General features: G+C 40.9%; 1 protein-coding gene across 2 annotated transcripts in view; it reads right to left on the reverse strand.

Annotated features, from left to right (window-relative positions):
• Nucleotides 1-5,567: 5,567 nt before the first annotated feature.
• Nucleotides 5,568-25,897, reverse strand: part of ABCB11 (ATP binding cassette subfamily B member 11) — a 110,243-nt gene continuing 89,913 nt past the window's right edge. For both annotated transcript variants that reach the window (XM_070731729.1, XM_070731730.1), the window contains exons 24-29: nucleotides 21,401-21,642; nucleotides 19,207-19,363; nucleotides 13,110-13,307; nucleotides 11,336-11,542; nucleotides 9,298-9,444; nucleotides 5,568-7,085 (exon numbers count right to left, since the gene is read on the reverse strand). In XM_070731729.1, coding sequence (XP_070587830.1) covers nucleotides 6,885-7,085; nucleotides 9,298-9,444; nucleotides 11,336-11,542; nucleotides 13,110-13,307; nucleotides 19,207-19,363; nucleotides 21,401-21,642 — 1,152 coding nt within the window. In that variant the 3' untranslated portion in view covers nucleotides 5,568-6,884. The remainder of the gene's footprint in view (nucleotides 7,086-9,297; nucleotides 9,445-11,335; nucleotides 11,543-13,109; nucleotides 13,308-19,206; nucleotides 19,364-21,400; nucleotides 21,643-25,897) is intronic.

The following is a 25,897-nucleotide window of genomic DNA, read 5'->3' on the forward strand; positions in this document are numbered from 1 at the left end:
GACAGACGTTGCTGCCCGCTCGTTACGGACCACATGGCGGGGGCCTATCGAGGCCTCAGCTCAGGCTTGTCGGGTCAGGGGTTTACGGGCCTCTGACCCTTTAAATTTTATAATTGCTTTAGGAGTGGTTGGCTTTAGGAATGAGAGGGTGGCGTGGCCTACTCTCGGGACGGGTGTGGGGGTGGAGAGATAGCGAGGCCTAGGGGGCCTCACCCGGTAGAAAAATTTTCCTTAATTTATTTAAGTAAATTAAATTCATTTTGTAAAAAGCAGAAATAAAAATAAATTCATTTGGGGACGGGATCTTGTTGGCATCGGGGGTTAGCGGGCAGGCCTCTCCCCCCCTTAAGGGGAGTTAACACCCACACACACACGCACACCACTTTTCCCCCCTGCCCCCCCCATTCTCCACCGGGGGGGTGTTTTAGTAAGGTGGGATGGTAAGGGCTAAAGAAGATAGGCCTCTTGTTTTGGGACAAGGGGATTTGGGCACTTCGAGGCAAGGGTGGCCTTTGTGCAGGGCAGTGGGATCAGGTACCGCACCTAGTGGTGTGATCTGGTCCCAGGGGCCCCCTGTTCGGGTGTCTTGGCCTGGGTTGTGGGGGCATCCAGTCCGGTCAAGCTTGAGTGCTTGGCCGAACTCCTGCAAGGGTACCACCCGCCAGAGAGGGCGGCTGCTATCCTTTGGGGCATTTAAAGTCATTTAAATTTATTAAATTTAAATTTAAATTTAAAGTCATTTAAATTTCCTTTGGGGCATTTAAAGTCATTTAAATTTATGATAATTAATAAATGACCCTTAATCCACAATATATGTCTCAGCGTCTTTACTCCGCCTCTGGGGGGCAATTGCACATCCTGATTTTTCAGGAAGCCTATTCTAATGGCCCATATTTTGCAGCTTCCCACCCCACTTTTAAAATGCTACTTGTATTTCAGTGTTCTCCCTGGCTTCTTCCAACTGTATAATGGAAAGTAGAAATGGAATAAAAATAGAATAGAATAAGAATAGAATAGAACAAGAATAGAATAGAATAGAACTCTTTATTGCAATGTTCAGCTCCTGAATGCAGCTGAATGAACATTAAATGAATGCATAGACCAGTGATGGTGAACCTTTGGCACCCGTGGCATGCGGAGCAATATCTGCTGGCATGCGAGCCATTGCCCTAGCTCAGCTCCAACGTGTATGTGTGTGCCCGCCAGCTGATTTTTGGCTCCCACAGAGGCTCTGGGAGGGCGTTTTTGGCTTCCAGAAAACCTCCAGGGGAATAGGGGAGGGCGTTTTTACACACACACCCCGGGCTCCAGGGAAGCCTTAGGAGCATGAGGAGGGCAAAACACAAGCCTACTGTGCCCACCAGAAGTTGGGAAATAGGCTATTTCAGGCCTCCAGAGGGCCTCCGGGGGGGAGGGAGGTGTTTTTGCCCTCCCCAGGCACTGAATTATGGGTGTGGGCACTCACGCATGCACAATAGGGCGTGGACATCGTTTTTCACCACTCAAGGAAAAAATGGTTCGCCATGGACCATAGACCAAACAACCCCAAAACAATGGTTACGCATACAATCTTCATCAGCAAGAAGGTTTGCAGGGATAGCTGGTGTCATCAGTCCAGTCTTTGAACCACAAGATAGCTACAGGATGCCGAGCCTTCGATGTGTGAGAGGCAAAATCAGCCCCTGCTATTTTGCTGCTTGAAGCAAAGGAGGAAACACTCTACAAGTGTCACCTTGTGAACCTAATTTGCAATGCATCGAGAGTTCTAGCTTGGAGCAAGAGATTTAGGAACTACTGTTGAATTGTGTAAGTTGCAATCCCAATTATTTTTCCTGGTTAATGGTCCTCTCAATAAATAGCTAATAGCCACCCAAGGGGATTCTAATTTTTAATTTAATATTCCATTTTTTGGCTAGACAAATGTTTCCCAGTGAGATGGCAAAGTGTTGCTGCAGGTATTAAGATTTGGGAGTTGCTGACTAATATTTAAAGGGGCACACGAGATGTTCTACCTAGTTTATCTCAGCTGCTGTGGCCTAGTGGTGGAGCTATTGTCTCACAATCAGCAGGTTGTGAGTTCAAACCTAGGTAGAGGCAGATGTAAGAGTCCCCTGTTTGGGCAGGAGGTTGGACTACATGACCTGCAAGGTCCCTTGCAACTCTGTTAACCTGTTATGATAATCACTAAAATTAATGTTTGTTTTAAACCCTTTCACTTAAGGCAGCATCCAGCTAAGCTTCTACTGTGACTCGTCCCACTCTAGATCATAAAATGTATTCAATTGTCTGAGCTTAAAAGGGGTAAGGCCCACTCAAGGTCAGGACCATTGCTTTGCTTAGATAGGGTTAGTCTTCAGAAACTTTGTGGAGAAACTTACCTTTGCTCTGAATAAGGCAGGGGTGTCAAACTTGATTTCATTGATGGATGCATCAGGGTTGTGTTTGACCTAAAGGAGGTGGGGTGGGGCTGGGGTAGGTGTAGCTAGGGTGGGACCAGGCAAGAACGGGGAGACCGTGAGTTCCGGTCCTGCTTTAGACATGAAACCATTTGGGTGATCTTGAGCCCGTCTCGCTTTCTCTGCCCTGTTCTGTTGGGCTCTCTGATAGGAGCCTCCCAAAAATTCAAGGATACAAATTTCAGACACACAAACATTTGAAAATTCAAAGCAATGTTCTTTATCACAAAAGTCAAAATAAACTAAGCACTCTTTTTGTATTGTAAAGAGCACTCATCCCAAAACAACCAGGTAGTCTGTACAATTTTCCTTAAGCAGTCATTAAGTACTTAGCCCGCAGCTGGGGAAAAACTTCACACCCCTTCTTCTTCCAATGAAGGGAGACACACACACATACATGCTGCTCTGCTTTGGTTTCAAAGGCGTGAAAAAACAACAAAGTCCAGCACACAAGATTCCTGATGAAACTGCAACAGATATTCTTCCACAATGGCCAAACCCACATGCTGCTATTTATAGCAGCAGCCCTAATTACTGGAGCCCCACCCAAACACAGGTGGCCTCCCTTATTTCCTGTAATATGTTCTTGGTCTCTTCTATGCATAATTCTGCACTTGCATGGTCCAAAATGTCACCATCTGAAGCTATAGAAGATAAGGAAGATTGACTGCCTTGGCTGTGTGCCAAGCCCTCCTCTGCCGAGTCACTTCCACCTTCTTCTTCGTCCGAGGAAACTAAACTCTGATCTGATCCTGTCGACAATAACACAGGCCTGTGACATGTTGAATTTTCCCCTGCATCCACCTCCCCATTCCCTGGGGCAGGAGCTGGGCCAGAGCCAACCACAACATGCCCTAGGAAGGAGACAAAGACAAACAACTCCTGAAACCTTGCCAAAAAAACTTCAGGGGCTTGTCCAGGCAGATGAACAAATCAACACTGACATGAAAACACATAGAAAAAAAATCTATACACTTTATACACTGGCTATCAGGGCAATAAAGTTCCATCAAATGATTTGGTAAGCACTTTCTGACATTTTGCTATAAAATCTAGTCATTTGGCCAGGGCAGCAAAAGCGGGAAAAGAAAGAATTGGGGACAAAAATATGCATACGGCAGCTGTACAAGGAACAATCAAACACAAAAATATTGCTAAAAGGCTCATAGCAGAACGAAGATACAAAAGTAGTAGCTGTTAAATTCTTAAACTAAAACTGAAATTAGTATTTATGGAGCCAGTTAGATAAATGGCCAATTAAAAAGCATCAGCATAACTTGATGGTCCAGCCTTATTCTTGGCTGCGTCTTTGCTTCTCTGTCCTTCTCATAAGACAGCTCCTGAAGGTTAGATTTTCACAACTTGACCCACTGCTTGTTTTATTGTTTTAGGTTCTCCATGAACAAGCCACCTTCCTCACCTCCAAGGTCCAATTGCCTTTATCAGTTCTTACAATCCCCTTTATTCATAAGATTCAAATTTCTTCAGCACTGACAGAAAAAACCGTGTTGATTTTTCCAGTTTTCTTTAGCACAGAGCATGGCTTTGTTGTGGGTTTCGGACAACTTGCCGCAGCCAAGTCACTGCGACCAACTTACTCACCATGACAACTCACCATGGCTGACTTGCTGTGGAACAATGGAACAAGATTTACACTAATATTGAAGAAACAGTGAAACAGAATAATTAAAGAAAGGCTGCAAAAGGAGAGACAAAATAAAACACGAATGACAAAAATGAATATATTTTAACTATTTTAAATTAATTAAATTGAAGTGTCGAATTGTCCCACGGTGAGTTGGCCACTACGCATTGTTCTGTGACGTGTTTGTTAAGATAGTCATGAATTGGGAGAGACAATGGTAACAAGGTCAGCCAACGAATAGGCATAGCAACTAAGTCAGCCAAAGGGAGCTTGAACAGTTCCGAGTCTGTGTAGAGAATTGAAATTGAAACTTAAGCTTAGGGCTGGGCATGGCTCAACCCACTCTACTCTCTTTCCTCTCTGTACTGCTCTGCTGAAATGAAACTGTTCTCTGCTGTCTGTAACTGCTTGAAGAACTCTGCTTATGTTATTCTACACTCATCTGTTACTACATTTATAAAGAAGTTTATGAATCCAGCTGAACCAGTCATCTGTGTGTTCTGCTGATTTTGAATTTCGCAACAAACTTTAATAAAGTTGGCCATGGTGAGTTGTCCCATCCTGTTTTGAGAAAAAGGGACCGACAAAGAAGTTTTGGCCACTACAAAATGAACTTTGGCAGTAGAATGCAAGTTCTTGTGTGTAAATGATTCTAGTCTGTTTTCATAAGGATATTCCGTTGAAGGATGTAACACAGCAAGACTACGAAAAGGCCCATAGGAATCCACTGACAAAGTAGATTCAGCTGCTTTGGATAAAGAGATTCAATGAAGTACAACTGCCTGATTTAATAACAATCTTTACCACCTGCTTACACTGTTTCTCAAGCATGATTTAATCTCCTGCTGAATGTCTCTGTTCACGTTAAAAGTAGCAGGGCTGAGTTGCTGTTAATTCTCTGAGTTTTTATTCTTTTCCTGCTATTGTTTGTTCCTGTCCTATACACAATGATCAGGTTTTCTCTATCAAATATTCTTTAATGGGATACTCATCTAATGAGCGAGATGCATTCAGTCCATTTTACTGTAGGTGCTGGATTGTTGGACAGTAGTATATTTTAGTATATTCAGGTTTCTCCCCCCCCTCCCGAAAAATAAATGATGACCCTTTGGGAAATTGCAATGGTTAATTGTCTCACTTGCATTGAATAGAATAATTGCATTTTGTAATCTATCCAAAGTGCTTCTAACACTATGCAGAGAACCATTACACACAGAAGACATCGTATACATAAGAGAGTCTCTAGAGATATGCAGTCACGTTTCAGTATTGCTCTTTTATGGAAATAAGAATCAGTGTTTTATATTTCCCCATCATAATAGTGAATACGTCCTTCTCTGTTGCATCATCTGCTCTCTGGAGTGAGGATTGCCCAAGATGTCGATGGTCCCCCACTCTACTGTTGTTTAGAAGCTAGGAAGACCAGGCTCCTTGGTAAAGGGGAGAGAGAGAGAGAGATCCCCCACTTTGTCGCTTTTGCCATCTTTTATTTATTTTTATTTTATTTACTTTATTTTGTCAAGTACGCATTGGTAGTATACATAGATATAACACTGTTTATATACATGTGATGGGTACTAATAAGAGGTAAACATTAGGACAGGGGACAGAAGGCACGCTGGTGCACTTATGCAAGGCCTTTACTGACTTCTTAGGAATCAGGTGAGGTCAACAGTGGATGGTCTTAGGGTAAAGTTTTTGGGGTTTGGTGACCAAGCTACAGAGTCAGGTAGTGAGTTCCAGGCGTTAACTACTCGGTTGCTGAAGTCGTATTTTCTACAGTCAAGTGTGGAGCGGTCTAGTCTATTGAGTTTGTATCTGTTATGTGCTCGTGTATTGTTGTGGTTGAAGCTGAAGGTGTCGTTGACAGGAAAGACATTGTAGCAGATGATTTTATGAGCTATGCTTAGGTCGTGTCAAAGGTGATGTAGTTCTAAGCTTTCTAAGCCTAGAATTTAAAGTGTGGTTGCTAAGATATTCTGTTGTGAGTACAGGAGTGGAGGGCTTTCCTTGTAAAGTATCTCTGGACACTTTCTAATGTAGTTATGTCCGAAATGCGGTATGGGTTCCAGACAGATGAGCTGTATGCAAGGATTTGTCTGGCAAAAGTTTTGTATGCTCTGGCTAGTAGTTAGTAGTATTTTTTTTTTCATTTTTATTGATTTCATTGTAATTTGCTTATTTGTACCCGGACTATCATTAAGTGCGGTACCTTATGATTCTTGACAAACGCATCTTTTATATACACTGAGAGCATGTGCACCAAGACAAATTCCTTGTGTGTTCAATCACACTTGGTCAATAAAATTCTATTCTATTCTATTGTCTAGTCTAATTTCTTTGATTGTCGTGAACCACCCAGAATCATTTAGACGACGACGATGATGATGGAGCTCAGCGCCACCATCTGCATCGAATGCTGAATGGAGCCTCCCTCTAGATCCACAACAAAGTTCATAAGGTTTCTTTGATGTTGCAAATTCAGCAGCAATGGAAATGATATAAAAATAACCTCTGGACAACTTCATTATTGAAAAAGTTCCTGAGCACCCTTCCTGTATAATCTCACTTCTCCAGTAGATGGCGGGCAAGTGGCCTGAGAGAATAGCTCGGTCAAAAGCTGGCCTCCAGGGGCTTCACTTTCTCAATTAAAGCAGTTGTGCCAACCGAGGTGCATCGTTCTACATCGCAACACAGTCATCTGTTGCTGGTTGATATGTTCATTATGGTTTTAGCACGTTCCTTAGGAAAATGAATACAACCTGCACTGGAAGTGCAGAAGCTCAGCTAATGGGTGCCCCCGTGGTGACCAGTTTATAATATGCCCCTTCCCGGGCCATCAGTTCTTCATGAGTGCCCTTCTCAATGATGACTCCCTGCGACATGACAGCGATGATGTCTGCATTCTGAATGGTGGACAAGCGGTGCGCAATGACGATGCAGGTCCTGCCTTCTCGGGCTTTGTCCAGGGCAGCCTGTACAGTCTGAAGGGAGAAGAGGAAAAGAGAAGGAGTCTTTATATGGTCATCACGAGGAGATTAGAACTGCCCCCACCCTCCTTGTCTTTCGTAAATTACTCAAGACCCACCTGTATCGCCAGGCATGGGGGAACTGAGACATCTCCCCCAGGCTTTTATATTTTATGTTTGGTATGTATGTATTGTTTGGTTTTAAATGGTGGGGTTTTATATGTTTTTTTCCCCATTTACTATTAGATTTGTTCCACTGTAACATTGTTTTTATTATTGTTGTGAGCCGCCCCGAGTCTTCGGAGAGGGGCGGCATACAAATCTAATAAATTATTATTGTTGTTGTTGTTGTTGTTGTTGTATTATTATTAATAATAATAATACAAAAATAGCCAGCTTAGGCCATTTTGTTTGTTTGTTTGTTTGTTTATCTGTCTATCTATCTATCTATCTATCTATCTATCTATCTATCTATCTATCTATCTATCTATCTATCTATCTATCTATCTATCTATCTATCTATCTATCTATCTATCTATCTATTAGATTTGTATGCTGCCCCTACTGTCACCCAAGGGCAAAGTTGGCTCTGATGGATTTAGAAGCTGCCGCCTACATGCTACTGTGTGGGTTCCATACATTGAATTCTTACTACACGCTTATTACGTGAGCTAGGTATATGGTGGCTAAAGGGGATTGGGCCATTCAGGATGTCTAGACTAAGTTTGCAGCTGGGGGAATTTCTTGGCTTCACTGCTATCTGTAACAACAGCCAAGCTGGTAAGCATGCCTTCTCAGCTATAGCGTATTGTGGGCATTCAGACTCATGTGGGCATTCTACTACATGTGGGCATTCAGACTCAGTTATAATTTACAGCCCTTTTTAATTTTCATACCCCAAAATAACATGCCTCAAAATAACAATGAAGTGAGTAGCTCCGGGACCGTCTTCTGCCACATGAATCCCAGCGGCTGATTAGGTCCCACAGAGTTGGCCTTCTCTGGGTCCCGTCGACTAAGCAATGTTGTCTGGCGGGGCCCAGGGGAAGAACCTTCTCTGTGGCGGCCCCAGCCCTCTGGAACCAACTCCCCCCAGAAATCAGAACTGCCCCATGACCTAATCACCCTCCTTGTCTTTCGTAAGTTGTTGAAAACTCACTTGTGCCCCCAGGCTTGGGGAAATTGACACCTCCCCTAACTACTTTGTTTATGTATGGTTTGATTGGGTTGTGTGATTATTTTATTATAAGGGTTTTTAAATTGTGTTTTAAACATTGATGATTTGCACATTGTTTATGATTGTTGTGAGACGCCCCGAGTTTTCGTAGAGGGGCAGCATACAAATCTAAATAATAATAATAATAATAATAATAATAATAATAATAATAATAATAATAATAATATTTTAAGATTGAGATTTTTTATACACTTATTTGAGACTAAGATCTTTTTGAACTCAACAGCAAGTGATTGCACTAATATATATTCTCAATGCTCCATCAACTGTACTTTCTTTTAATTATCTAATATCTGAAATCATAAAATTATTTTAGAACCCATTTGGTATAGTAGTAAATAGAAACTAAAAACCAGGAGACTGTGAGTTCTAGTCAGGGGTAGGCTGCTCCCAGTTCAGACCAGATTGCCCGAACCGCTAGCATCCCACTGGTGATATCAGGATGGCATCATGGATCCTGTTCGGTTTGTGTTGATCCGTAGGCGGCGCCATCATTTTTGGGGAAATTTTGACGAATATTTTACTGTTTGGATGTTGCTCCCTTTGCTGCTTCCAAAAAGGCCTTTCCGCCCAACCCTGGGTTGAAAGAGATCTTTAGTTCTTCCCCCAAAGCTCATCCAATCAACTCCTTAGCTGTGTTTCGGGCCAATTCCAGCTACTGAGCATTCGCGGAAGCCAAATTGGACAAGAAAACATGCACACGTACACGAACAGAACGTGCATGTGCGCGCAAAGTGTCGTGATGTGAACCGGCAGCGAAATAAGTAGGAACCCACTTCTGTCCCATCTGAGATATGACAGCCGGATTTGGGGCCAGTCCCTCTCAGGCCACCCAGCTCACAAAGGAAGAAGGAGTATGTTATATATGCTCTCCAATTTGAGTTACTTATAAAAGGGGGGATTTTAAAAAGAAAAATCTAATAAATAAATAAAATAATAAAAAAGGGAAATGTTTTTGCTTCTTGATATTCAGCATTTCTTTCTCTTTACCTGTTCACTTTCCGTATCCAGTGCAGAAGTTGCTTCATCCAGTAATAAGATCTTAGGGTCTCGAACGATGGCTCGTGCAATGGCAATGCGCTGCTTTTGCCCTCGAGACAGTAGAGATCCCTGAGCCCCAACATTGGTTTCATATTGCTACAAAAAAAGAAATAAAGAAAAGTAACGCCCCCGCCCAATGAATACAATTAGAACAAAAGAACAAAATACAATTAGGTTGGGGAGAAAATGAAGCTACTTCGTTGCTTTTATTCTAACAATCTTTTATTTTATGGGAGGAGGAACCTACAATTAAGAAGTAAACCAGAAAAATGCTTTGTGTTATTATTACCTTTAATTCTGTGTTAATTTTTTTTGTACTGAAACTGGGTATTTTTAGTGGAATGCTTTAAAAGCAAACTGTGGAAAGTTACTGAGTGATTTTATTTTTAGAAAATGAATTGACTTACAGCAATAGTAATAGCATTTAGACTTATATACCGCTTCACAGTGCTTTATAGCCCTCTCTAAGCAGTTTACAGAGAGTAAGTATACTGTCCCCAACAATCTGGGTCCTCATTTTACTTACCTTGGAAGGATGGAAGGCTGAGTCAACTTTGAGCCTATTGAGATTCGATTTGCCAAACTGCTGGCAACTGGTGATCAGCAGACGTAGCTTGCAGTACTGATCTCTAACCACTGTGCCATCAAGACTCTTAATATTATTAGATAGAATGAACTTTAGCTTAACTAGGGTAAAAGTTATCAAAAAGATTCTACAATCACAGAGATTCTGTATTCACAGCAAGTGACAGCAGCTGGCTGATTTTGGAAACAATGAGGTCTGGTTACTGCTTTGATGGGAGACCATCAGGAGACTCCTGGGCTGAAAGATGGATCATGCAGTTCACAACTTGGCCTTGACTGAAGTCAAAAGCTAAGCAGAGTTTTGTCCCAATTAATACTTCAATGGGGAACCATCAAAAAGGCACATAGCTGTAGTCTGTGGTCACCTAAAGGTCTCCTTTGCTTTATTAACAAGATATTGTATCCCGCCAATCACAGCAGCAGGAGACAGGATTTCGGTTCCCATGTTATCCTCAAATTAACCCCTTGAGAGATTAAGCTAAGAGTGTGGCTTCCTTCTTTTCACAAGCACATTGCAAAAGGCTTAATGATTAAGACACATGGTTGGAATGTAACAACTCTTTCATAGTTCTCAGAACACATTTTTGGAACTTGCGATTTGGTGCCTGGATTTTCCTTTTTTTTGGTCATCTTTCCAGTAGTGAGACAATTAGGAAACAAGGAAGATATTCTCAAGGGGATTCCTGATTCTAAAGAAGTGAGCAAACCTAACTGGAACAGTAATTTAGGCTAGCAGTCCCCAACCTTTTAGGCACCAAGGGATCACTTCTGCGGAGAGAGGTTTTTCTGCAAATTGGAGGGAACACGGTTTCATGTGCTGCCTATGTCTTGCAGTGGCTTCCTCCTGTAGCAACCCGCTGGTGTCGTCACATTGATGTCATGGGACCAGATTAGTCAGGGCTGCCATCTTTTATAAAAAATTATTATTATTAGAGGGGGGATTTTTCTGGATTTTTTTTCTTCTGTGCATACGCAGAAGCTGAGTTTGTGGCACTGCACATGTATCGCCACCTTTTTTTTGGCTTTGGGGGGAGTTGGATTTTTTTTGCACTGCACATGCATGGCGCATGAGGAAGCAAACCGGCTGTGAGTTAAGTTACAACCCACTCTTGTCTCGCAAATGGTGTTTTGCTTGTTTGTATGCCCCAGTTTCTGACATGCCACAGCCCAGTGCCAGTCCACAGGCCAAGGATTGGGGACCGCTGAATTAGGCTATCATAGATATAGATCTATAGGTGAGGAAGCCAAACAATTCACAATAGGAGGAACGAAAGCAGAGGGCTAAACTATTCAAAACATGATCGTGCCACAGAAGTATTGAGAATATGTTAAATCAACAGCCAAGAGAATGTTCAGACCAGTTCTTCTTTCAATAACACAGGATTTTAAAAATAGCACTTACTTGGGGGAATGACATCACAAATTCATGCAATTGAGCTTTCTTGGCAGCTGTTATCACTTCATCCATAGATATTTCTCTGCTGTTATCACCGTATTTAATGTTGTCGACGATGCTACAGTCAAAAAGCACAGGTTCCTGAGAAACGATTCCTATTTTAGACCTAAGAAACTGGATGTTTACTTGCCGGGTGTCACGGCCATCTACCAGCTGTATATCAAAAACACAAAACGTACAAAAACGTCTTTGGTACAAAATTTCAAACCTTTGCTTGCATTTGCTGACATGTGAAATTTAAGCATCACAATCTCGGTGGAGAATTGCATGGTTGTTCATTTGTAAAAAATACATTTGCAAGCTAGGAGTTCTGCAGAATTCAGGGGTTTTGTCAGAACATAAAATGAGTGACGTGGCACAACCAAGCATGCATACACATGACACTTGTTTGGCATTTGCCCCCTGCAGACACCTATGTGGGACTCGATTCAGCCGGTGAGCATGTGGGATGCTGTGCCAACTCTCGGGCTGCTTCCTGCTGATGTGCAAAGTTTGGCATTCCAGGCCGTCAGAGGAAGAGGCTTTTGATAGGTGCCAAGGCGGCAGCAGTTTATCTGTTGAAGCTCAGGGAAGGAAGTTGATCGCTCACCCGAGGAAACCTCCTTCACGGCTGGCCCTTCTCTGAGCGACCAACGTCCCTTCGCATCAAGCCATTTTCTGGCCAGCCAACATCTGAGCATCTCACAGAGACTGGCACCTTTCCCTCCAGGCTCAGCAAAGTGGAAGATGCAGTATCACACAGCTCTTCCTCAGTCAAGCAAGGAGAAAAGGGGACTCCCAAGCTGTTCTGGGCTCTTTATCGCTGCCAAAAATCAAGCCAAGCCACTCCCACCTGGTCACATGACTGCCAAGCCACTCCCACCCAGTCACATGACTGCCAAGCCACTCCCACCCAGTCACATGACTGCCAAGCCACTCCCATAAAATTAAGCCATGCCCACAGAGTGGTAGTAAAATATTTGGAACGCCCAGAAAGAGAGAGATTAGACTGGATTCATCCCTGTTGGCTCTTTGTAAGGCCTTGAAAACATAGCTTTGTGCCCAAGTCTGGGGCCCTAGGCTTGACGTAGATTTCTTGGTTGTGTGGGTGATTAGTTCTATTTTTTGATTGATTTGATTTTCATCACACCTTTATTATTTTATAAATAACTTTATAAGGGGGGGAACATACATAATGCTCATTTTTTTGCTATTTTATACTTGCTTACTATGTGTTTTAGTTTTATTTGCTTTTTTTTTCTATACTGTGTATTTTATGTATTTTATTTGTTTTACTGTAAGCTGCCCAGAGTCACTAAAAAATCTATATGAAACAAATAATGTATTTATTTATTTATCTATAAATTTATTTGCACATCTTTATTATTGCAAAGTAAACTGCACTGAAAAATTGATTGATGAGAATGTGTATTTTCAAAGAATTAAAGGGGATTTTACAAGGATTTCAAAGAGGCCTTTTTTAAAAAGGTGTGTGTGTGTTAATCTGCAGAGCAGTGTTTTTCAACCTTGGCAACTTTTAAGACCTGTGGACTTCAACCCCCAGAATTCCCAAACTGGATGGAAAATTCTGGGAGCTGAAGTCCATGTGTCTTAAAGTTTCCAAGGTTGAAAAACACTGGTCTAGGTCATAGAACATACAGTTGATACATGAAGACCAAACTGAAAATCCAGTTATTCATATTCATATTTGTATGTTATCAAAGCAACAAAGGTGATTTACCACTTTTCCTTCATCAGGATCATAAAACCTCTCCAGAAGTTGAACACAGGTGCTTTTCCCACATCCGCTGCTCCCAACGAAGGCAAGGGTCTGCCCGGGTTTCACAGACACCGAAAGGCCATTTAGCACTTGGGTATCAGAACGAGATGGATACGTGAACTTACAGTTGAGAAATTCAATTCTTCCATGGAAATTATCCTGATTGTACAACAGCAAAAAGAAAATCCTGCTTCAGAATTTGCAAATGACTGTTAGGAAGCTAATGATCATTATTTCTGTAGGTCCCAAAGCTGGCAGAGGTCATTCTTTCAATCAATGGTTCTCAACCTTACTAATGTCGCTACCCATTAATACAGTTGTGGTGGCGTCCAACCATAAAATAATAAAATTATTAGGAAGCTCAGGATTCTAACTTACCTCTCTGCTGGCTTGCTTCCTTCTGTGCTGCGTGGCCACAACTCATGGCTTTATGCCAATTTACACAGTGCCAATTTTTTTTAAAAATGCAAAAAAAATTTATATAGTTATCTTCAACTCCCAGAATATATGCACAAAAATGGAAAGGATCCAAGATTCCATCAGAAGAAGATACACTTAAAAAAATCTCGGATTGTGCCAAGATGAACAAAATAACAATGAAACGTAAAAACACAGAAGAATCTGAATGTTATAATGTTTGGATGAAGTTTTATAATTGGATAGAAAATGAATATAGTTAGAAACTGAAGTAAAATGAGCACAGAAGTAAACAATTAGGAGTGATAAAGAAATGGAGTAACCTAGGTGACAAAATTAGAATGAGGAGGTAGCATTATTTTTAAAGTGTTTTATTTTTATTTATTTATTTATTTTGTCCAATACACAATGAGGGTTTTAGTGGGTCTATATCTATATACACATAGTAAAATACATGATGAAGGTTATAGAGGAGATACTCATATATCTAAGAAAGAAGAGAAGAGAAGATATAGGAATAGAACATATCAATGAAAGAATAGAAGAAGAGATATAGGAATAGAAGAAAGGAATAGGAGATATAGGAGAGCAATAGGACAGGGGACGGAAGGCACTCTAGTGCACTTGTACTCGCTCCTTACTGACCTCTTAGGAATCTGGATAGGTCAACCGTATAATTAAAAGAAAGCAATTATAAACAGTTTATTATAAAAGAGAAGACACCCCAAAAGAATAAAACTATTTAGTAATATACTATCAGTCTGTTTAATATAAGATTTATTGGAACTGAAATCACTCAAGGAAGGGTTTAGAGGGAGAAAGAGGAAATAGTTGAGAAAGGAAGAGGAGAAGTGGAGAGAGTTTGGAAGAAATGAAGGAGAGAAGCGAAGGAAAGTTGATGGAAGTGTTGAAGAGAGTGAGAGGGGAGGGAGAAAGAAAAAGAATACAGACAAACGTATTAATATGATAAAGGTGCAGGAAAGGAAATATAAGAGATTAGATAGAATTACTTAACTGTATGATATAATATTGATATTATTTTTTAAAAGGTATATGCATTAATATATGTATGGATGTGGAGTTTAAAAAATAAAAGAATATTGGGGGAAAACATATGCAGTACTGGAAATTCGGCTTCTGCCCATGCTCAGAAGTTCCTATGTTGCAGATTTTTTTTCATCCCTGCAGTAGTCTATTTGCATGTGGGTGGACTTGGTGACGAATAAAGGAGCGGTGTCTCAGTTGCTAAGATCATTGGAAATATGTGTTTTCCGATGGTATTAGGTGGACCCCTGTGAAAGGGCCATTCAACCCCCAAAGGGGTCATGACCCACAGGTGAACCGCTGCTTTAAACCAATCAACTGAAAGTAGATAAAACTGAAATCTATTTATTTATTTATTCATTCATTCATTCATTCATTTATTTATTTATTTATTGTATTTACATGCCACTCAGTCCAAACTGAGTCTGAGTGGCTAACAATCGGAATAAATACAACAACAATAAAAATTAATAATAACAATAATATAAAAAACATACATATTTGCAATCAGCCTAATTCCATGCCTGTCGGAAAAGCCAGATCTTAAAAGCTTTCTGGAAGACCAGTAGGGTGAAGATAATGCAGATATCTGGAGACAGTTGGTTCCAAAGGGTCGGAGCCACCACAGAGAAGGCTCTTCCCCGAGGTCCCACTAACCGACATTGTTTGGCGGACAGGACCTGGAGAAGGCCAACTGTATGGGCCCTTACTGGCCGCAGCGAGGTATGAAGGTGGAGGCGGTCCCGAAAACAGTCATTCAGCACAGCATAAAGATTTCCTATTCCATTTCCATTTGTAAAGTTTAAAAAAATGTGAAATAAAATTTTCCTTGTGAAAGGAAAATAAAAAAGGACAATAATGTTTTAATCTGATTTGTACTTTGCTGTATGCTAACAAATCTTCAAAGAAAGTTGAACATTGAACAACTTCAATGAAAGGGCAGAGATCAGCAGATTCAAGGCCAATCTGTATAATGTACGCAATTTAAATTTTTTAAAATATATTTCGTCATCATTTGCCACTGACTCTTTCCTTTTATAGATGACTTTAAAACCAAAGAATCATTAATTAGTATTGAAAGTATATAAGCATATATAAGCATATAAAGTATATAAGTTCACTTTACCCTTATATATAATACTACATGTCTATTTTTCTTCCTATGTATTTGTGTATTGGACAAATGAATGAATAAGTAAATAAATAAATAAATAAACATAGAAAAACTCCCATTCCCTGCGACTGCTTTAATGGTGAGGTGGGGGGGGGGGGAGAGAGACTAATAGAGAGAAATAGTTGTTTCTGCCCAAAATGAGGAGAGATACTGATCTCTCCCCATTTTGCTGATGGGGCAACTGAGCTGGCTGGCTAACTCTGCCAGTAAAGGCACAACAAAACATTGCTTCTGGCAGATTTATTGGATTACAAGGGTAGAAAAAAAACCACAGCCACTGCTTCTTTCTGCCCTGATGCAAAGTAACTGAAAGAAAATCTATAATCCTGACCTACAAAGCAAAAACGTTTGTACGGGATATATTTAGGTTTATTTGCTATTTTCGATACAGGTCATCCTCACACAATGACTGTAGTGGGGGTGAGCAACTCCATCACCGAGCAATTCAATCCTTAAGGGAAATAACATGCAACCACGCTCAATTTACAACATCAGTTCAATGCAGTTGTTAAGGGATGGAGTTCTGATGTTAAAGGTAACATCACATTGACCACCACTGGCGACATTCTGCCTGACTTCTGCAATGACTTGGTTTGGCAGGAGACAGTTGTGAAGGTTGCAAATGATGATGATGTAAATCACAGGACATTAAGACCATCACAAACGTGAAGTCAATTGGGAAGTGCCTGAATTTTGGTCACATGCTACAGTAGTAACTTCAGCATGATGTTAAGTTTGGAATAGTAGATCCTTGGAACAAACTTCCAGCAGACGTGGTTGGTAAATCCACAGTAACTGAATTTAAACATGCCTGGGATAAACATATATCCATTGTAAGATAAAATACAGGAAATAGTATAAGGGCAGACTAGATGGACCATGAGGTCTTTTTCTGCCGTCAATCTTCTATGTTTCTATGGTCACTAAACAGAGCAGTTGTTAACTGAGGACTACCTGTACCTCAGTTCTGGTTTTATTTCTTGTGCACAACATTGGTCACTTGGTTTACTGTAATTGTTGCATAAGTTCACCTGGTGTTTTAAGGGCAATTCTGTCTGAAAGTGACTTAAGAAGTTCTCTAACTAGAGGACTAAAATAAAATTGGGAACTGGTTGGAAGATTTTCATAAGGCATTGGGAAGCAAAAATTATTCAAAACTTGAGAAGAGAAGATTTCATTATGATTATGATCCCGCTATATAGAATGCTGGTGAGACCACATTTGGAATACTGTGTTCAGTTCTGGAGACCTCACCTACAAAAAGATATTGACAAAATTGAACGGGTCCAAAGACGGGCTACAAGAATGGTGGAAGGTCTTAAGTATAAAACGTATCAGGAAAGACTTAATGAACTCAATCTGTATAGTCTGGAGGACAGAAGGAAAAGGGGGGACATGATCGAAACATTTAAATATATTAAAGGGTTAAATAAGGTCCAGGAGGGAAGTGTTTTTAATAGGAAAGTGAACACAAGAACAAGGGGACACAATCTGAGGTTAGTTGGGGGAAAGATCAAAAGCAACATGAGAAAATATTATTTTACTGAAAGAGTAGTAGATCCTTGGAACAAACTTCCAGCAGACGTGGTAGATAAATCCACAGTAACTGAATTTAAACATGCCTGGGATAAACATATATCCATCCTAAGATAAAATACAGAAAATAGTATAAGGGCAGACTAGATGGACCATGAGGTCTTTTTCTGCCGTCAGACTTCTATGTTTCTATGTTTCTATGTTTCTAAAAACATTATCAGTTGCCATGGCTATTGTTATCAAAGTTATGGATTGTAATAGCAGTAGTGATTAGTCTTATATACTAAGAGGTCAGTATGGGGTGAGCATAAGTGGACAAGTGTGCCTTCCATCCCCTGTCCATTCATATATCTTTTCCTCTATTCTTCATTGACATATTCTATTCTCATATCTTTTCTTCTATCCTTTCCCTGATATTTACTACTACACATGTTTTTATTCTCTTTAACTTTCAATTTGTATTGGACAAAATAAATAAATAAATAAATAAAAATAAACAGTGTTTTACAGCCCTCTCTAAACAGTTTACAGAGTCAACCTATTGCCCTCAACAATCTATTTGGACCGGGACTCACTGCTCACAGTCACTCATGCCGTCATCACCTCGAGGCTCAACTACTGTAATGCTCTCTACATGGGGCTACCTTTGAAAAGTGTTCGGAAACTTCAGATCATGCAGAATGCAGCTGCGAGAGTAATCATGGGCTTCCCTAAGTATGCCCATGTTACTCCAACACTCCGCAGTCTGCATTGGTTGCCGATCAGTTTCCGGTCACAATTCAAAGTGTTGGTTATGACCTATAAAGCCCTTCATGGCACCGGACCAGAATATCTCCAGGACTGCCTTCTGCCGCCCGAATCCCAGCGACCAGTTAGGTCCCACAGAGTTGGCCTTCTCCGGGTCCTGTCAACTAAACAATGTCATTTGGCGGGACCCAGGGGAAGAGCCTTCTCTGTGGCGGCCCCGACCCTTTGGTACCAACTCCCCCCAGATATCAGAGTTGCCCCCATCCTCCTTGCCTTTCATAAGCTCCTTAAAACCCACCTCTGTCATCAGGCATGGGGGAATTGAGAGTTTCCCTCCCCCTAGGCTTATAAAAGTTATGCATGGTATGTTACCGTAGTATGTATGATTGGTTTCTAAATTGGGGTTTTAAATTAACTTAAATATTAGATTTGTTTACATTGTATTATTGCTGCTGTTAGCCGCCCCGAGTCTGCAGAGAGGGGCGGCATACAAATCTGATTAATAAATAAATAAATAGATAATAAATAAATCTGGATCCTCATTTTATCCATCCTGGAAGGATGAAAGGCTGAATCAGCCTTAAGCCTGGTGAGATCTGAACTGCCAAATTGCAGGCAGCCGGCAGGCAGCAGAAGTAGCCTGCAGTACTGCACTCTAACCACTGCACCACCATGGCTCATCTACCATACTTTTCCAGTGCAAATTGATAGCTGGATGTTTTTTGACTTCCTTATGCAGGTTACTGTGCCCAAGGTTGGATTAGAACCCGATTCTTCCTAATCTAGCACTTTAACTACTACACTGAGCAGTTCTCCATGGATATTATGTCTTCTGGGATATAAAGAACAGGACAAAAAGAGTCAAGCCATAATCACTGTGTCTAAGAGCAAATATTATACCATTCAGCCTTGGCACCAGAATGACTCCCTATTATCCTAAATATGTATTATTTGCTCAACACTGAGCTGACATTGTGCCCAGCAGAGAGATGCCAGGACATGTTGCTCTTTTCCCCTTTGTTTCCTGGCACATAGCACACTGTAATCTCGTATGCTCGAGGGCGGCAGAGGACTGTCTGACCTTTGGATCTTTCCAATCCTGCAATTATGTGATTCGAACAACAGCAATTATTTTCTTACCCATTTTTCTCCGGCATCACTGTACACACTGATTAGGGGAATCCGATCCACCAGCTGAAAAAAACGGGCAGCTGCTATTTTAGCCTTGGCATAATTTGGGGTATAAGACGACGCCTTTCCCAAAGCGGTTCCGCTAGTAACAATGGAGGAAATCACCCTGAAATTGCAAAAACACATGTCTCGGTTTGCAGGATACTTCATACATATACATGTATATATAAAGACTTTTTGAATCAGGTGAAAAGCCTCTGGTTGGGTTTCCATCCAGGATTAGTAAATCGGGATTGAGAAACTGACAAGTAAAAATTAGAGCCCCCAATCTCCAAAATTTTATTTTAAATTATTTGTTAAAGCCTTGGTAAGGCTGTTAGGGAGTATGCAGAATGACCCTTGAGTTATCAAGCACAGAGGAAAACATCAGATTCCAGCAGATATCCAGGAGATATGAGTAATTATTCAGTCATACAAGATAGATACATTAAAGTGTATAAAAATAGTGTTTACTTTAGAAATAGCACAATCAAGTTAAACAGTTTGGTCATTCACATTCAAATCAGTCAATAACTCTCAATACAATAACATTATTAAAAGCTTGCCATTGTCTTACATATCAGACATACATTACAGCTTACAAATACATTAAACTATAATCAAACACACAGAGCTTACTACATCAGTCAGAGTGAATCAGCAGAAAGAATAGAGTGAGCAGAGAGAGAGAGAGAATCATGCTTTTTTGGCTGCCTCTTACGGCAATTTAATAATAATAATAACAACAGAATTGGAGGGAACCTTGGAGGTCTTCTAGTCTATCCCCTGCTTAGGCAGGAAACTCTACACTACTTCTGACAAATGTTATCCAACATCTTCTTTAAAACTTCTTGTGTTGAAGCATTCACAACTTCTGGAGGCAAGTTCTTCCACTGGTTAATTGTTCTGTCAGGAAATTTTTCCTTAGTTCTAAGTTGCTTCTCTCCTTGCTTAGTTTCCACCCATTGCTTCTTGTTCTACCCTCAGATGCTTTGGAGAATAGGCTGACTCCCTCTTCTTTGTGGCAACACCTGAGATATTGGAACACTGCTATCATGTCTCCCCTGGTCCTTTTTTTCATCAAACTATACTCAGTCCTTGCAACCATTCTTCATATGTTTTAGCCTCCAGTCCCCTAATCATCATTGTTGCTCTTCTCTGTACTCTTTCTAGAGTCTCAACATCCTTTTTACATTGTACTGATCAAAACTGAATGTAGCATTCCAGGTGTGGCCTTACCAAGACATTATAAAGTGATATTCACACTTTGTGTGATCTCGATTATATCCCTCTGCTAATGCAGCCTAGAACTGTGTTGGCTTTTTTGGCAGCTGCTGATTCATATTTAAATAGTTGTCCACTAGGACTCCAAGATCCCTTTGCAACACTACCGGTTAAAGCTATAGTACTTCAATACAAATAAACATTCATTGTTAGCTTGTTTATATATTGCAAACTCAACTGTTTTGTACAGAGTAATAACAAAGGCCACACTTGGAATACTGCATCAGTTTTGGTCGCCACAATGTGAAAAAGATGTTGAGACTCTAGAAAGAGTGCAGAGAAGAGCAACAAAGATGATTAGGGGACTGGACGCCAAAACATATAAAGAATGGCTAGGTATGTCTAGTTTAATGAAAAAAACGACTAGGGAAGATATGATAGCAGTATTCCAATATTTCAGGGGTTGTCACAAAAAAGAGGAAGTTAAGCTATTCTCCAAAGCATCTGAAGGCAGAACAAGAAGCAAGGAGAGAAGCAACTTAGAACTAAGAAGAAATTTCCTGACAGTTAGAACAATTGATCCGTGGAACAGCTTGCTCCAGAAGTTGTGAATGCTCCGACACTGGAAGTTTTTAAGAAGATGTTAGATAACCATTTGTCTGAAATGGTATAGAGTTTTCTGCCTAAGCAGGGGTTGGACTAGAAGACCTCCAAGGTCCCTTCCAACTCTGTTATTCTATTCTATTTGCCCATTTACACATCTTTGTAAAGTAATTCCTGACATGGAGGACCATTATTTATTTAGTGATCACAATATTTTATATCCTCCCATTTTCACATTTTTCAACATTGTTTAGTCAGATAGTTCTCTGTAACTATATGAGAATCCATAGATTCTGTGGTGCTTATAGAAACAGCACTTCTGCAGGGTGTTTCTTACCTAAATACGTAGCTGTAGTGAAGTCCTTCCTTTTCAACTAAAAATCCTCCATATCGGTAAGAGACAGAATTGGCTATGAACAAAACACACTGTGCAAAGCCATAACAAACTCCGTAAACATTCGCTTTTTTAATATTCGTCCTGTAGGGGACTTCTAGCTGTTTCTCATAAGCATTGATAAAAGTTTTCTCCCTTCCAATCCCAGCTACGGTCCTAATATTTGTAAGGGCTTCATTGGAAATCTGATTCCAAAAGAAAAAGAAAAATCTGTTAAGGATTAGACAAAGGTTTATCAACTATTATATATAGGCATTTTACTTTAGAGAACTACAGAATTATAACTTTCACATATTAAAATTCAGGGGTGCCATAACATCTGAAGTAGGAATTGGCAAATCCAAAGCAGACAGAAAATCATCCACAGCAGGCTCAGATGGAATCTGTGGAACACCAAACTAAATACTAATTAATTTATTGTTTTTTTGTCACCAAGAATCTTCTCCTTAACAATTCCAGAAGAATCAGCCCTGATTGTTTAAGATGACCTCCCAGTTGTAAAGTAAACCTGCTAATCCCTATCAAAGGATAATGGAGATATGCCTTTCTTTCTTTCTTTCTTTCTTTCTTTCTTTCTTTCTTTCTTTCTTTCTTTCTTCCTTTCTTCCTTTCCTTCCTTCTTTCTCTCTCTCTCTCTCTCTTTCTTTCTCTCTCTTTCTCTCTCTCTCTCTTTCTTCCCTCCCTCCTGCAAGAATAACGATAAAAAGTAGATACGTTTGGGTCAAAGAAGTGGGCAGGGCCAAGAGTGGGGAAAATCTGGTATTAGATTTCTGCTGAATTCATATTTAAATTATATTATATTACTATTCATGAGAATATTTCCCATATGTTTCCCTTCCACCTCATTCTGTCACATGTTGGGATTGCAACACTCTTGCTATTTCCTCAGTTTGGGCAACTGTCTTCCTGAGTAGACATGAGGAACAGTTGGGCTGACTTCGGCCTAAGTTTTGCTTCTCCTAAAACCTGATTTCTGATTCTGATCCTTATTGGTTGGCCTCCCAAGAAGAGGCCAGACCTACTTTCCAGCTGTAGCCAGAACTGAATTAAGGCTTGATATGATGTTAATCCAAGAACTATAATTATTCTGGAGATGAGTTTTCCTGTTTGGGGAAAGACTATTATTATAACTGGTGGCATGTAGCACAAAGTCTTCCATCTGGGTAAGGTTCAGGCTGTCCTGAATTACAGGCATACTTTATTTATTTGCACGTAACCTTGTCAAGCTGTAGCTGACTCGCCCTACTCGTTCTGTTCTCAAATTGTTAGCATTAGCCAGGAGCCTGCTTGCTCTTTCAGAATCACAAAGGTGGTGTTTTTATATCATCTGCATCTTCAAAACATCTAAGCCAGGACCCAGGCTCCTAAAGATGCTCTCCAAGCCCCTTCCCCCTTCTTCTTATCATTATTGTGAAGACGTACAATAAACTAAACACACGTTCAGTTTAGACAGCCATTTCCAGAAGTATGTATGTATATAATTTTAGAAGAGCTGTGCATGCACACGTGTGTGTACATACACACAGGGGTGGGCAGCAGGCAGGACGGGGTGGAACACAGTTCCACCGGTGGAAATGAAGGTGCATGCGCAGCTCCAGCTGATTGGCGGCTGTCACTTTCTGGATTACTGGTCTTGGCTTGGCTCTCCTTTTTCCCCCTGCTGCTGCTGCTGCATCTGCGCTCCTTGCTTTTTTCCTCTTTCCTCCTTCCTGGCCTTGGATGAGCTTCCCTCTCTCCTGCCTGGCTCCCTCCAGCCTCACACAGCCACCTCCGGCCTGAGGTGTAAGCAGAAGGTGTGGGTGGAAGCGGTGCCGGCAGCATTTGTGCTTCTGGCAGCACCTGTTTGCCTAGCTACCCAGCCTGAGGTGGGGGGGGGGGCGACCCAGGAAGGAGAGCATGTGAAACGTGAAGCAAATTGTCACTCCAGTGAGCAACACTCGTAAGGTTGTAAGTCAAGAACTTAAAAGTTCACTTGAATTATGATGATCGTTCAAGCCACTCCCATCTAATCACATGGCTGGCAAGCCACTCCTACCCAGTCACATGACCATTAACCACACCCACAAAATAAGCCACACCCACAATCTGGCAGTAAACATTTTGGCTGCCCATTACTGCATACACATATTTTATATAATAGATAATGTATATTTTTGTGTGCATGTGTGTAATATGTGTGTAATATGCTATGTATGGCATATATACATAGAATTAAATAGTATATTTTGGATATTCAGTAATAGTAAATAGAAAGGGAAATTGAATCTCTTTGAGGTGAAGAGAGGCCAGGCACCCTAACCAAACCCTTGATGTGAGTGATGTCAACTTGGCCACCTTTGAGCCAGTCACATGACCTTTAAGTCACCCCCTGGTCACATGACCATCAAGCCACTGCCACTTGGTCACATGGCTGGTAAGCCACACCTACAAAATAAGCCATGCCCACAGTGTGGTTGTAAAAGTTTTTGCATCCGTCACTATTTTTAGTGCCTTCATAACTTTGAAAGGACACCAAAAAAGTGTTCGTAAGTGAAAGACTATAGTTTGAAAATTGTTTTATTTCTGCACAACGTCCATCTTTTCTTAACAGCATGGGATCTGTTTCCCATTGGTTTCAGCTTGAAGAGTGCATGAATTAAGTTATCTAGTGGCACGATTTGTGACAAAATCACTCTATGTCTTACATGGGGAACGCCAGGAAAGTTTCTCAAATTATTTTGAATTTGAAACCTACATTTTAATTATTCTTGCCCTATTTTAAATTGTTACATTCAGTTTTTTACATTTTTAAACATTTGTACACCACCCGCGGTCTCTCTCTCTGTAAGGGAGATGAGTGGTTTCTAAATGCGATAAATAAATAAAATAAAAATTAATAGATTAGCCCTTACATCTTAACACTTTTTAGAAGCTTTCAGGTTCAGAAACTTGTTTCACCCCTGCTGCCACTATTGTATGTTGGTGTGTGGAGATCATCTTTATCAGGAAGCCAGTGGGGACAGGTGGGGAAATGATATCACTATAAGGCTACTTAATTTAGATATAACATTACAACTAATAACTGTTTTCTCAATAAATGTTAATTGTAATGCTGTTAAAATCAATAAAAAAAACAGAAGAGCAGAAAGATGGCATTTTGTTCCATTTAGTGATTCTCTTTCTCTCTCTCTTTTTAATTGCTCAGATGTTGCAGACTTCCTGGAACCAAACTAATGCAGCATTAGAAAAAAAGAAGCAAAATGCCGGATAGGAAACTTTTAGCCTTTAGCCTCCTCTAGGAAGAAGAAAAAAGAACAACATGCATTTGCAGAAGAGATTCTATGACTTGTATGTGGGAGAAAGTGAGAATCATGTGCCATCTACGTAACATATATCCCCAGAATCACAAGTATTTTTTAATTAATGCACATATTGCCTATGCTGGAAATGCTAATGAGGATGACATCTAACTAGCAACAAATGATTAATGTGGAAACATTTAGATCCAAATGCCATTTAGATACAGTGGTACCTCATCTTACGAACGCCTCTTCTAACGAACTTTTCAAGATACGAACCCGGTGTTTAAGATTTTTTTGCCTCTTCTTCTGAACTATTTTCACTTTACGAACCCAAGCAGCTGCTGCTGGGATGAAGGGGTTTCTTTTTTTCCCCTTTTTTGAAGAAAGAAAAGGGAGGGGCAGCTTGGAGGAGTAAAGATTTTGCATGCTTGCAAAGGCACTGAAACTGTGCCTTTTTAAGAAAGAAAAGGGAGGGGCAGCTTGGAGGAGTAAAGATTTTGCATGCTTGCAAAGGCACTGAAACGGTGTCTTTTTAAGAAAGAAAAGGGAGGGGCAGTTTGGAGGAGTAAAGATTTTGCATGCTTGCAAAGGCACTGAAATGGTGTCTTTTGAAGAAAGAAAAGGGAGGGGCGCCCCCCTTGCCTTTCTTCCTTCCCACTCACCCTTTAGCCTAGCCTTGCTTCTTCCACCCGCCCCCTTTAGCTGCTCCTCCCTGCCCTCTGTTCACCTCCCTTCTAAAGTTTGGGATTTTACTGAAGGATTTGCACGCATTATTTGCTTTTACATTGATTCCTATGGGAACATTGTTTCATCTTACGAACTTTTCACCTTACGAACCTCCTCCTGGAACCAATTAAGTTCGTATGATGAGGTACCACTGTACTGCTTCGCGCGGGTGTTTTAAAACGTCCCCGCTGACATGGGGGGCTCGCTAGCACCCCCCGAACCCCCAACCCGGGTTTGGGGGGATGCTAGCGAGCCCCCCATGTCGGTGGGGACGTTTTAAAACACCCGTGCGCCTTCCCAACTGAGCTCTCAAGCCAAGCGCCAAAAGCGAACTTCTGCGCTTGGCTTGAGAGCTCAGTTGGGAAGGCGCGCGGGTGTTTTAAAACGTCCCCGCTGACATGGGGGGCTCGCTAGCACCCCCCCGAACCCCGAA

Source organism: Erythrolamprus reginae, chromosome 1 (assembly GCF_031021105.1).
Source record: "Erythrolamprus reginae isolate rEryReg1 chromosome 1, rEryReg1.hap1, whole genome shotgun sequence".
Classification (NCBI taxonomy): domain Eukaryota; kingdom Metazoa; phylum Chordata; class Lepidosauria; order Squamata; family Dipsadidae; genus Erythrolamprus; species Erythrolamprus reginae.